Genomic DNA, 12,519 nt, shown 5'->3' on the forward strand with positions numbered 1-12,519 from the left:
AGCATGTGTTGATTTTCACCACTGCTGTGAGTCATGCAGTTCAGCTAAGTCTATAAAAGAATAACAATCCGTAAACAATATGCTGGTATTCTGAAAACCAGATGATACTCCACAGAATTAGTTACAAAAGAATGTTTGGAAAAAATTCAGAGAATAAGAGAACTGATAAAGTATCGCTTATAAAACTGTAATTACTTGTTATTTTCTTTCTACTCCACCACTACCAATACGGATATTCAGCATGGTATATAATATTGTAAGGACGAGTCAGACCAAGGAGTTGACCGCAAATCTAAGAGGAGCAAAGAGAGAAGATGATGAGCCTGCAGACAGAGTCGAAACCCTAAGACACAGGGCTTCCAAGAACTTCTTCCTACAGCTCGGCAGTAATTAAATGGCGTTTGCTACTTGACGAACGCAACTGTTGCTCACTGTAGTTCCATGGACACTGTGACACAAAGAGAGGCCCAGAGCTGATACAGTAACAGCCCCAGCTCCAACAAAAGCATGTTTTTAATCACAAATTGTGGAAACAGTTATACAATACTACAAAATCACAGGTTGTATAAACCTCCAAACACTAAATGATGGTCTAAAGCCTGAGATTTATTAAGCTGCCAAACTTTTCAAGAACTTGAACTGAATTTCGTGTCTGCGTATATATCTTAAAAATACATATATTATATATAAAATTGCCAGCCGATATAGACATACCTCCATAAAAAACCCCACCATTTTTCTTGTTTTGAAATGCAAGCTGTTGAGCTTACTGGACAGTCACACACTAATCCATTGAAATCTATTATTTCTATCCAGAAATGTAATACAGAAAAATAAATATACAGTTATTGTAAGGCTTTAGAAAATATTTAAAATACATTTTTGCCCCTCCCTTAATGAAGGGCCGAATAAGACTCCGGTCTCCGCCCTACCCGCTTGGACACTGAAATCCCTCGGTGGCTGCTCTGTCGCTTTTCCCTGCAGAGACTTAGCTGGGGAAGGACCTAGAGGACTGAGGGGTGCCTGTGCAATTCAGTGGCACCTCTTCTACTGCCTGAAGTGGAAACGGGAGCGGGCAGTAGTGAACACCCAACGGACTGTCGACCGAAAGGGAGCTCTAAACGCTTCCCATTTTCCTGCCTGGGTTTACCAGCGCCAGCTCTTCAGGTCTGGAGCCCTCGAGGCTGCCGCCTCCGCGCAGGCTCGGGCAGGACCTGGCCGAGGGAGCACTGCCAACCTCACCGCCTCTTCGGTGCGCGTCCGCAGCAGGCGGCCTGGGTCGCCGCGCCGCCAGCTACCACGAGTGAGCTGGCGAGAGGGACGGGGGGGAGAAGGGCTTTCCCTTCGAGAGCTGGATCAACCGCAACAGCCAGGAGTTCAGAAACAAGGGAAGCAGGAATAATGGTGAGGCGACCTGTGCTCTTGCAGAGGTGAGAGCTGCCTCCGCAGAAACTCATCTTGTCTACAAAACCAGAAAGAGGGCAAACAAATGAAAAGCTGTACAGATGCAGCAGAAGCGTGTGAAGGGAGGACAATGCTACGTGCACCTACGGCGAGCCTTTCTGCGCTCAGCAAGTGCTATGGGAAATACATGTACTTTCAGATCTCGGCAACCTTATAATCCGCCTGACCCAACCCTGTCAGACGTATTAACTCAGGATATCCAATATGTGAATAAATATGATTCAATATATTGGATGATTTGCTTTTTGGTTTTGGTTTTTTCCCCCCTAAACAAACGATAGGAGCAGAGACATGGAAAAAAGGAACATTCTGTAACTACTCAGTTTTTAGGAGAAGACTGGTCAAGTGACTGGGCTGCCAGCTTAAGTCGTAAGAGGAACAGAGTTTAATTCTCTTTCCCACCGCAGACTGCATCGATGATACTTGGAAAATTAATTCAATTAGGGAGGAATCTACAATGGTACTAATGAATAGTGGCATTCAGCACTACCACAGCTACAGCTACCTGAGCACTAAGCAAAACAAACCCAGTGACTTCTGGGAAGCTTTTTGTGCATTCATGGTAAGGTATTTGTAAATGCTAAGGATCTATTAGCTGAAAATGCAGCATGACAGACCTCTTAACGGGTTAGACAGGTTCTTTATGTGCAGCCCAGCTACACACAATTGCCTGAAAAGCGCCGACGTGAGCTAGTGGATCTTGCTACTCCGTACCTAAGTAAGTAGTAACTACACAGGAATAATACTGGCCAGGGTTGGTGCGAGGATAAATGCATGAAAGACTGATGCTGCTCAGATGCGTGAGCAGATATATGAAACTATAAGAAAGTCTTATTATCCCCATAAAAAATTCAATCTCAAAAAAATATTTTGCAGTTATGTCCATTTAAATCACCAAGGCTTGGAGAACCCTTCAAAGACAAGAGTTCTCTTCCTGAAGCTGAAGACACTGAATTGTACCAAATAAGAGGACAAGTCTTTAAAGCTGAGAAACAGAATAAAATAAATAGTTCCTAGAAACCCGTATAAAACCCAAAGAAAATTAAAATAGAAGTGATTGCACTTATCTGTAACCATACAACCAACACAGTGGAAGGCGCTGGATGCTGCTGTTATGCATTATTCCCCCTGCCCCCATTAACATTATCTGTGCAGCCTTAGCTCTCAGCAGCAGATAGAAAGTACTTGTGACTCCGCTGCAGCCACAACGCAGTAACTCATCCTGCATGCGCGTTCCTGGATACTTCACCCGTGTTATGCTGCTGCCAGCTACGCGCAAGGGTGGCACAAAGGAAGCGCTCCGAGACCCGCTCTAGTTTATTGCTGTAACGAAGATGCAAAGGAACATAAAGAAATAACGTGATTAGAAGATGCTCGTCTGTTCCGTTTCCTGACTTACATTTTACGTAACAGCACCTACACTTTTCTTGTGACCCTTCTGAGGGTCAATTGTTTATAAGTAAAATTAAAGGAAGTTTCGGGGTGAAAAGTAGGCTAAAATATTTTAATTGAGATACTAATTGAGATTTGAATATGTGTAATTCCATCTACTCAGTGAGACGTTTACCACTCAGAGCATAACGCGATAGACGCAATTTCGTTTGATGTGTAAACTCAAATTATGCAACAGAATTGAAAACCCATCCACGTGAATATTTGCCACTATTTTGTAAGGCTGAAAGGACACAAGTCTGCAAGAGGGGCTCATGTGAGGCTTGGAAGTTTTTGCCAACTCCTCAACTTGTTTATACTTCCATTTAAGAAAAACAAGTACCTCATCAATCTGAAGGCTGGGGCTTGAAGAGACAGAAGACCTCCTGGAATTATTGTGCTCTAAGGCAGCATGAGTAAAGACATATAATTTTGTTCTAGTCCTCCACTGAAATAATGCTTTGAAACTGCAATTAACAGATAGGAAGGCATGACAAATTCTTAGGTACAAATGAAAAAAGTTCATAGACAGAACAGACCTGTAGAGATGTCATTTGCAGATCTCCAAAATTACAAGTTTGAACAGCTTACACCTCTACCCGCACGCAGAAATCTGAAACTGCTGATGAGGAAACCAAAAATCTGATGCACACGGCTTCGCGTACCTGTCAAAATGACCATGATCCTAGAATCCAGACAATAAAAAAATGAAGGTTCTGATTCTGTTACACAAACAACACCTATGCGCAACTGTACCTAGTGGAATCGAGCTTCAAAATTTGTGAGGAAAAATCACTTTTTCCTATTATTCCAGAGAATTCACTGTAATGTGATTAAATACTACAACTGCTTTCAGCCTTATCAAACAATGGTGGTGGTTTGACTTTTAGATGATGCTACTTCACCTCTTTATTTTATAGCAGTTAATGGGTTTTAATGGATAACCGCATTTGAGATAAGAATCAGGTAACTTGTTACTCTCCTCAGACCTGTTTCTAGCATGCCTAAACCATCAAGCAGGAGCTTTAGGGGCGGTGGGTGGGGAGGAGCCGTTTGGGTGAAAGCTCTCTAAGGCGCGTATCAAAGTAGCACCGCATAACCCCCAGCGTGGTCTCCAGGGGCCATCGCGTACGGCAGTACTACCTTCCGAACGATGTATGAAGCAGGGGGAGCGGACACACCTGGTCATTAAACCCCAGGCGCCTTTTTGCCTGATGCCCGCGACGTCTCTCTCGTTTCCCCACGTTTCCCCACCCGCAAGGCTTCCCCAGCGGCTCTGCCCCTCCGGCTCTCCCTGCGGTACTGCGCCTCAGCAGCTTCTCGCAGCTCACGCAGCGGTTTCACCTGTTACTCAGTATTTGTCATGTTTAACCCAGAGGTGGCTGTATTTTATTGATGAACGGCACATAAAAAGTTACAGCCAGAGCGGGTTTTATGGAGCACCTGTCGCACACTGGAGAAGAAACTGCAGTTCTCTCAGTCTACGTATTTTATTGAAAACGTCATTTTGATAAACAAGTTATGTACCAAAACTGTAACTAGAATGAATTTTAAAAATTAATATTTCGTATAATAAGATTATCCTTGCAGGTTTGTTTTTTTTTTTTTTTTTGAGGACTGACACATACTTAGCTGTAAAGCTCTGTGGTTTAGACCCATTGAAAGCACAGCAGGAGATCTCCGACTTAAAGCAAATTAGATGTTATTATGCATTTTAGTGACAATATCAATTATTTCAATTCCACCACATGGAAACCGTTATACTCCAGAGACATATTCCAAGAACTTTAACAAACAGATGGACCCTCACCTGTCATCTGCTCCTCACCTTTTTTTGAAAAATATTTGTTTTACAGAAATGATTACAGTTTATAAAAGCCTGGAAAAATATTTAAATTGAAAAAAATAAAGTGAATAAATAATCATGAAGAAGCAGCAGTCTCACGTGTCAACGGCTAATCTTACAGAAAATGTAACAATTACAACTATTTTTTTGTTTAAACTGAGAAAAGATGTGGGAGATTCGCTTCTCAAGTGCAATAGGAACAAAAATATTAAGACTACTGTCTCAAAACATGCCAAAGGGATTAGTATTGCCTCCATTTTAAAGACGGGAAAACAGAGTAGTGAATAATAAACCCTGTCACATGCATCACTTTTCAAATTATTGTCAGTGAAATTGTGATGCTAAAACAGTTCTGCGACTGCACGTGTCACAGGCACTGCGCAATTGCATTTATTAGTTTTAGTCCCCACAAACGGGCTACGCCATTTCATGAAAAAAGAAACAGCAAATCCGTAACGATAGCATCAAATTAACTGGAGTCTGCAATGGGTAAACTGGATTTTGAACGGCTCTGGCCAGCAACCTCGAAGATCTACATCCAGAGAGTATTTTCAGCAACTAATTCAGGATACAGACAAAATGCCTCGACAGGCTTCATAAATATTGCCAGCAACGCTGGAGCCGCAAGACTGACAGATTGCTCGAAAGGTCTGTTACAGGCTACGCCGACACTCCCTCACCTGCTCGAAGAAACCGCTTTTTGAAACACGAGCGGAAGGACAGAACGGCTGAAATGGCTTCCGAGAAAAAGGCAGGAGGGCTGACAGTCTCAGGCTGATTCCCGAATCCATCCCTACAGGAGAGGGTTTAGCTGGAGCGCTTGCTCTCCAGACTGGGCGCAGAACGGCCTAACCTGAGCTGCTACTGATCGGGTCAGGTACAGCCCTGATGTGCTACTACGCCTCTGAAATAGTACATGGAACGGAATATAACTGCGCGTCTGTCTGCGCAAAATGTTCATACCCACTGAGGCTCAAATCGAGCCTTCTGCCCGTCACCTCAACAATCCCGAACCCCACCTTCCCCTGCCCTGCAACGCGGGATTACTGCACACCACGGATTTGAAAAATACAAGGGAACCGGTGCAAGAAAAAACATGTCCAAATATTCTAGCAAATTCAGCTTGTCTTGAAAATTGGTAACAAAGTTCAACAACAAAAAAAAGTCAGTCAGACAAGTTTTTCCATTTGTAATCTTGTCTTTTTAGCCAGAGTTTAATCAGGCTCAAATATAAATGTTTAACTGATCAAGAACTCTGTGGAACTGGTAGGATCACACTATCACTTTTATACAATAAACATACAGAACATCATGCAATTTGCCAAACTTTTCTCTCCACCCCAGATATATTTTTAGCTTCAACTGCGTTGGCTCTGATAAAACAAATTATTATAACGAATGGTGCAGGAATAGCCAAGATATGGAACATTTTAGTACAAACACCTCCCACAAAAACGTCTTGGTATAAATACACTTAACATCTAAAATACCTTTCTTCCGTATGACTTATTTAAAAGCTCCAAGCAATCTACTGAAAGAAAAACAAGTTGTAAACGACAGCCTGATTTGTGGCCTCTGCAAGGATTTGCTACGCAGTGATTCCCCTCTCAAGTGCCAAAGCCAGGAAGCGTGCGTGGAGCCCCGCAGCACCCTGAGAAACCTGGAAAATTCCTCCCGTCTTACTTACTGGTTAACAATCAGATCTGGTGCAAAGCACAGGAGATTTCCATTTGATTGTTTGTATGACCTCCATCCTAAAGCAAACGCCATCAGGAACATCCACGAGTACTGCAGAAGGGTCATTTGGTCATCCAGATGTAGATTTCGGAATCCTGGAAAAACAAGAAGAGGTGTGGCAGTATTGCTGGCAAATACAGAAGAACCCGTAGCAGCGAAAAGGACCGCCTCATCGTCAGTACAGCTTCCGTGCTGCAGGGTAGGTCACCACTTTTAAAAGCATATTTGGTAACGATTTCTGTAACTGTGATTACTGTACCTGAAATAACAACAAAATTTCTTGCCATATTATAGTCATCTGATTCAGTCAAGTATTTCTGTATTTTAATTAGATTTTTGGCAGAAGAAAAAAAACCAAATTAGAACAACAAGATGTTTCTTATAAGAAAGTTTTTGTTGAATGAAAAAAATGCACTTTAAAAGGGGTGCAAAATTTCAACACCATTTTCCAGCAACTAAGGTTACATTCAGATACTTAGTATTCCGTTAAGGAATCCGTTGCCTATTCAAAATTTTGCATATGTAGAAATTAAGTGTTCTTAACCGCAGGACTCAAATTACGTCTTCTGGACAATACGACTACGTACGAGACTTGAGTGGTTTGAACAGAAGGCTTCAGTACAACTCAGCCTCGAGCTGCCTTGAATTCAAAACCCTCGACCATAGAAACCATACGGAACACAGAAAAACAGGCCAAAGAGAGCAACAGGAAGAGTGACTCTTGAACTCGGCATTATCCGTTATATTTACATATGTACATTTTCAAAAGAAACCCTCGGCACCCCTTCTACAGAAGCGCACGCACACCGCCAGCCCTGGGCTCCGCCAACCGCCGCGATAGTTACTCTGTGGATGGCCGGAGCACCAGGTGGGCAATTCTCGATAGGTACTACAGGTATAAAAGGGGATGTAATATTAAAAAAGAAAATCAGAATGTATCTGGGTGCTTATCCGGAACTGATGGTCAGTGAGGTACATTAGAAAAGACAATTATATTTCATATACACTCTAATTCATTCGGCTATCTTCCAAAAATAACAGTATCTTTGACTTTTTGAGAGAGCAGTCCACTAGACCAGAAATGGTTTAGCATCAAATTTTGTTCTTATTCAACAACAATCATTCACCGAACTTACAAAATAAATATTGCATTAGTTACCATTATTAACTGCTTCTAACCTTATAAGAATACGTAGCATGAACAGAACCAATTAAACACTGAGGAAGTGTGTAAAATCTGAAAATCAGTCCCTTAAATGGTCTTAATATGTAGGCAGCTTTTCATTTGCAACATGAGTTCCTATCAGATCCTGCCTACATTTAGCAACAAAGTATTTTGCCACATTGAATCATTATTAAAGTCTGAATTTGAGTTAATTTTATTTGATTTTATTAATCACCTGACATCTAAAGGGCCCACAGCAATGCTGCTTCCTGAAGACGTGATGTGTAAATAGATAGCGTTGAGTAGGTTAATACGGAACAAAGCTTGATATGTCTAACAACCTCAGGAAAAGCTTCTGGCCTTGGTGACGGCAGTAACTACCATTTACTACCTCTAAAATACAAGCCAAGTGTTTCAAAGTTATTTCAAACTTACTGGGTCAAATCTTGAAATCTTTGCTCAAACCCTCCGCAGGAAAAGGCTATTTTGAAATCCCAGCTAAAGGGTTTAGCAATCAACGCTGGCTTACTATTAGCATGTCTGACGGCGTACAACCATAGCAGCGTATACAAACTAAATGCTCATGAAGATCAACCTCGGCAACCAAAAAAAGGGAATATAAAAAAAAATAATAGCTCCTAATAATATAATTATTAAATAGAAGATTGACAATGTCATTAAAAGCATATGTTCGAACCTGAAGGGTTTGTCTAATTAGGGAAACTGTTCAGAAGAGATTACGAACACAGAACTGTTTTATAAAAACGGTAGCTAAATTTGTATTTGCGAATACCAGATGGTCTCCTAAAGGCTCGCCCCAGAAGAAAGCGTGCGCGTGTGAATGTTTCCTAACGCAGACCGTAGCTAATTCAGCGTGATTCCCTGTGCAGAAAAACCCGGGGACACACACAAAGCTCTCTTGGCGTCTCTGCTGGACGTATAGATTTAAATTTGCCAGCCTCTCTTTCCTACTGTTAATTTGTTTCCCCTGCCTCAAAAGACACACCATTATGACTCATAAATTTCATTATCAGACCTTTTTGGTTTTTAGCAGACCTGCTACGTGATGTTGTTCTTGGGCAACACACGCACTACGGCGGTGTTTTGCTAGGGTTTTTGAGAACAGGTAGCTAACGGCACTAAGCAGAAGCGAAAAGGGAGGAAAACACTAGTCTTTGTTCTGTCAGGAATAAATAGATCCTCAGCTTTCCTTTCGGCCCCAGCCCCTCCCAAAGACATACTACGGGGTGCAACGCGTTATGTCCAAGGCTGAGATTTGACACCGCTTCTTCTGAAGGCGACTGCTAACCAGAATAGCAGCAAACCTTCCGCATTTCCCCGGTGACAGTCAGTTTAGTTGTGTAGCTGGAGAGAAAATGAACATCTCAACTTCCATTATGGGACTGCGCGTCCAAGTGCCCATTCCCAGTCAAGAAAAAACTACAGATCTGGTGTGGGGCTGTAAAAAAAAGAACCACCCCTGAATGCAGGCCCAGACGAGCCAGTACAGCAGCGGCACTCTATGAAAGTCAAGAGAACCTCATTGCTAAAAATATTCAATAAATCATTATCTAAGAGGTGAAGCTAGAGCTAATAAAAATAGTTCTCTGTATTACTTTTAGAAACAAATCTCTATTTTAATATGAATTTTAACACTCAATGGTCAAAGCGTTCAAGTAAAATGACGTAACTTGTCACCCTCGTAAATGAATTTTTGCACCTGTGTTTTTTCTGCTCTTCCACTCCAGATATATTTGAGACACGAATTAGCTCAGATATTACTAAAACTCTATCCGTGCAGGCTTTGAAGGATACCAAGTACAAAGACAGATTTTAAGTACAATAAATAGACTGCACTGGGTAATGAATGCATTTGCGTATTACCTGGTATTGCCTTTGCCCACTTCACTGCAGCTATTACTTGCCGCCCTCCCAGCATGTTGAGAGTTGACAGTATCCTCCAGCTGGAGTCCGGCAGCGAGCTGTCGTAGCCCGAGTACATCACCTCTGGCTCAATCACTTCCAGCAGGGAAACCAGGGTCGGGGTCAGCTGCGGCAGGGACGCAGGAACGATGCTCTTGTTTCCAGGCGTTTCTGAAACATCCCGCGGTCCTGCCACGTTCGTCTGCTGAACTCCTTTTATCTTCTTCTTTGTTTTTCGAGCTAGGAAAGTTTTGGTAAGTCACAGGTTAGATAATGGAAAGTGACCACACAGCAATAAAACCGTGATGGAGGAAATGCTGCTTCCGTTTTCCTGCACTTGCAGATCAGGCCGTTGAAAATTTACAGCATTTTTTCTTAAATCTGTAAATAATTTCACTTCACTTCTAATTAAGCTTCTTATGAAAGCAAGTTTACTTTATATTTTAATGAAAGTCACATTTATGTTAGTGTTTCAATACGTTAAGTAACATTTGCAGGTGGTACAAATCCGAGGCCCGAGCCTACAATTTGTGTTACACGCAGAGTTTCACTGAAACGTCGTGTGACGGCACCACACCTGTTTGGGTATATTTGCAGGACTGTGCACTTTATAAGTTCCTTAAACTATTAAGTATAGAAACCATACGGAAGAAAGGAAAAAATATATTTAATGGGTAAGAAGTTACTCAATCTCTCGAGCCAGGGAAAACATTTTTTTGCAAATGCTGGGCAGGAGGAGATTTTTCTCTTGCCAACTCCCTCGCATATAAATCATTGCTGCGTAACTAAACCATAAAACTCATTCGCCAAATAAATAAAACATCATACAGAGATGTTAACTGTAAACTACAAGAAGTTGGAGCAACAATTTTATTAACGTATTGTCAATAATGGAGTCTCCCGCTTGGCTTTCGGCTCTCCTGGGATGCGGTCTGCTATGCTGAACGCACCAGCCGAGACCAAACGGAAACCCAGTTCTTCTCCTGTGTCTCCATTAATTAATTGATTTCTGTTCTGGAACTTCTGAGGTAAATCAGTAGCACATAAAAAGCATCGTGTAACGTGGTTTCACATTCAGAGTTTCTACTGACCTATTCAGCATCTGTAATCGTCAGAAACGCACCGACTCTGTAGCTTAACAACACATAAAACCCCCTCCTGACCACGTGTCTCCCACTGGCTAGGACAGAGGCGTCACAAAGTAACTGCTAAAGATAAGAAATTCTCTATGGACCTTGTATAAATTGCATTTTCCCAAAGGCTCACCCACTGGCCACTTCTGCCAAGACTGTCATGGGGGAATAGCGACAGTTATTTCCTTGGAGCAAAGAGCTTCTTGCTTAAATGGCTGCTCCAAAATCCTTTCAACATTCTGGCATTTTTTGCCCCGTTACCCTTGTTCTCAAAAACAAACAAACTGCTTTGACTTAAATTTACACGCAGATGCCTTCAGCTTAATGCAGACACCTGGTATGGAGCATTTCCAGCCCAGAAAGTCTGGTAAAATTACAATCAAAAGAAATCTATCTGGTAAGTCGAAGTATTATGCAAGAATTTTTATTAGGCTATGCTACTAGACCCGAGTTAGATACATAGTTGTAACTCACAAAAAAAAGGAGGTTGAGATACTGTATGTCTTTACAATTTATTTTCAAATATAAAAATACCACAAATCTAAAACCAGCACCTTCGGGCAAATTACAGAAGATACACTCAGGATGGAAAGAAAAGCATCCAAGATTTTCTCTCAAAAACAAACACTCCCGCCCCCCCCACCCCCAAACCCCTGCAGTTTGGCATCCAGCGAGGTTGTACAGGCTTCCTACTTTATTGCAGACATTTCCTGCCCACTGGGCAGATGGCCTGCGCACGTGAACCACGCAGGCAGATCACCGTCCCGGGAGGTGACAAAACGTTCCCCCCCCCACCACCAGGCTGAAGACCAAATGCTGCCAGAGAGACACGGAGACCATGCCCCTCACTTGTAAAATGGGATTTATAATGACAAAAGCCACTGCAGTCACCGAGCAGGGCAACAAATACTAGAAAGAGGAAGAGATCCTTCAAAAAATTTGAAAGAAACTCAAAATGAAGACGACAGAACAAACCCATAAATTGCCAACAGTTTAACTATAAAAGGCAGTCTGAAAGGCCAAAAAAATTATGAGATGGCGTTTACCGGCATAAAACCTAACAATAAATCCTCTTTTCAAACACATCAGAAAGAGAAAGGGTGCCAAAGAATGCCCTGGGTCAACTATTGATACAAGCGGAAATGAGAACGCAAAGAAATAAAGGCTATAGTGCAAAATATCATTGTCTTACTGTATAAATCTCTGGTAGCTGCAGCTTGGTAGTTGTATGTTTTTCCAGTCCCCTACACCCAAAAAAGCATGCAACAGAAACAAGACAGTTCCAGAAAGGGGTGATAAGTAGGGCCAAAGGTATGACTGACGATAAACCAGGCTGTAATAGAAAATTATCAAGCGATATGTTTCTAGAGTACAAGAAGCCACTTTTGTCTCAGCACAGGAGCAAGTAAGAATTCAAATACAGCATGGCAGATGTTATTTGTTTTAAATAAGTCAGTCTTCTACCCATTTCCTACAGTGAAATTCACTGTAGGCACCAGGAGCCTAGGCATGTTCAAAATGTGACTGGACAGATTCATGGAAGAAGCCTACCAGCAAGTCAGGCTAAGTGAGAGGGGCCTTCAGCCTGACGCGCTAGGATATGCTCATCTCTTGCTGTTCGTTAACTGGTTTACTTATAACCAGTATTTATGCGCTGAGGATACACCTGATGGATTGTCAAGAAGAAATTACTGTCTAAAAAGCGTGCAAATTTAATTATCTTTTAAGCAACAGTAATTCCTGAATTGTGACCCAAACAGAGCCAAGATAAAAGGAATTCTTTTTCAGTCCATTCTGCACTTCATTCTGCCTTCCAGTTT

The 12,519-nt window shown here is 42.0% G+C and overlaps 1 protein-coding gene across 7 annotated transcripts in view; it reads right to left on the bottom strand.

Annotated features, from left to right (window-relative positions):
* The window catches only part of NR3C1 (nuclear receptor subfamily 3 group C member 1), a 72,972-nt gene that overhangs the window by 10,870 nt on the left and 49,583 nt on the right, over positions 1–12,519 (bottom strand). For all 7 annotated transcript variants that reach the window (XR_012662185.1, XM_075103011.1, XM_075103006.1 and 4 more), the window contains exons 5-6: positions 9,528–9,806; positions 6,429–6,573 (exon numbers count right to left, since the gene is read on the bottom strand). Coding sequence is in view for 6 of the 7 variants with exons in the window: in XM_075103011.1 (XP_074959112.1) it covers positions 6,429–6,573; positions 9,528–9,806 (424 nt within the window). In the remaining variant the exon portion in view is untranslated. The remainder of the gene's footprint in view (positions 1–6,428; positions 6,574–9,527; positions 9,807–12,519) is intronic.

Source organism: Phalacrocorax aristotelis, chromosome 8, assembly GCF_949628215.1.
Source record: "Phalacrocorax aristotelis chromosome 8, bGulAri2.1, whole genome shotgun sequence".
NCBI lineage: Eukaryota > Metazoa > Chordata > Aves > Suliformes > Phalacrocoracidae > Phalacrocorax > Phalacrocorax aristotelis.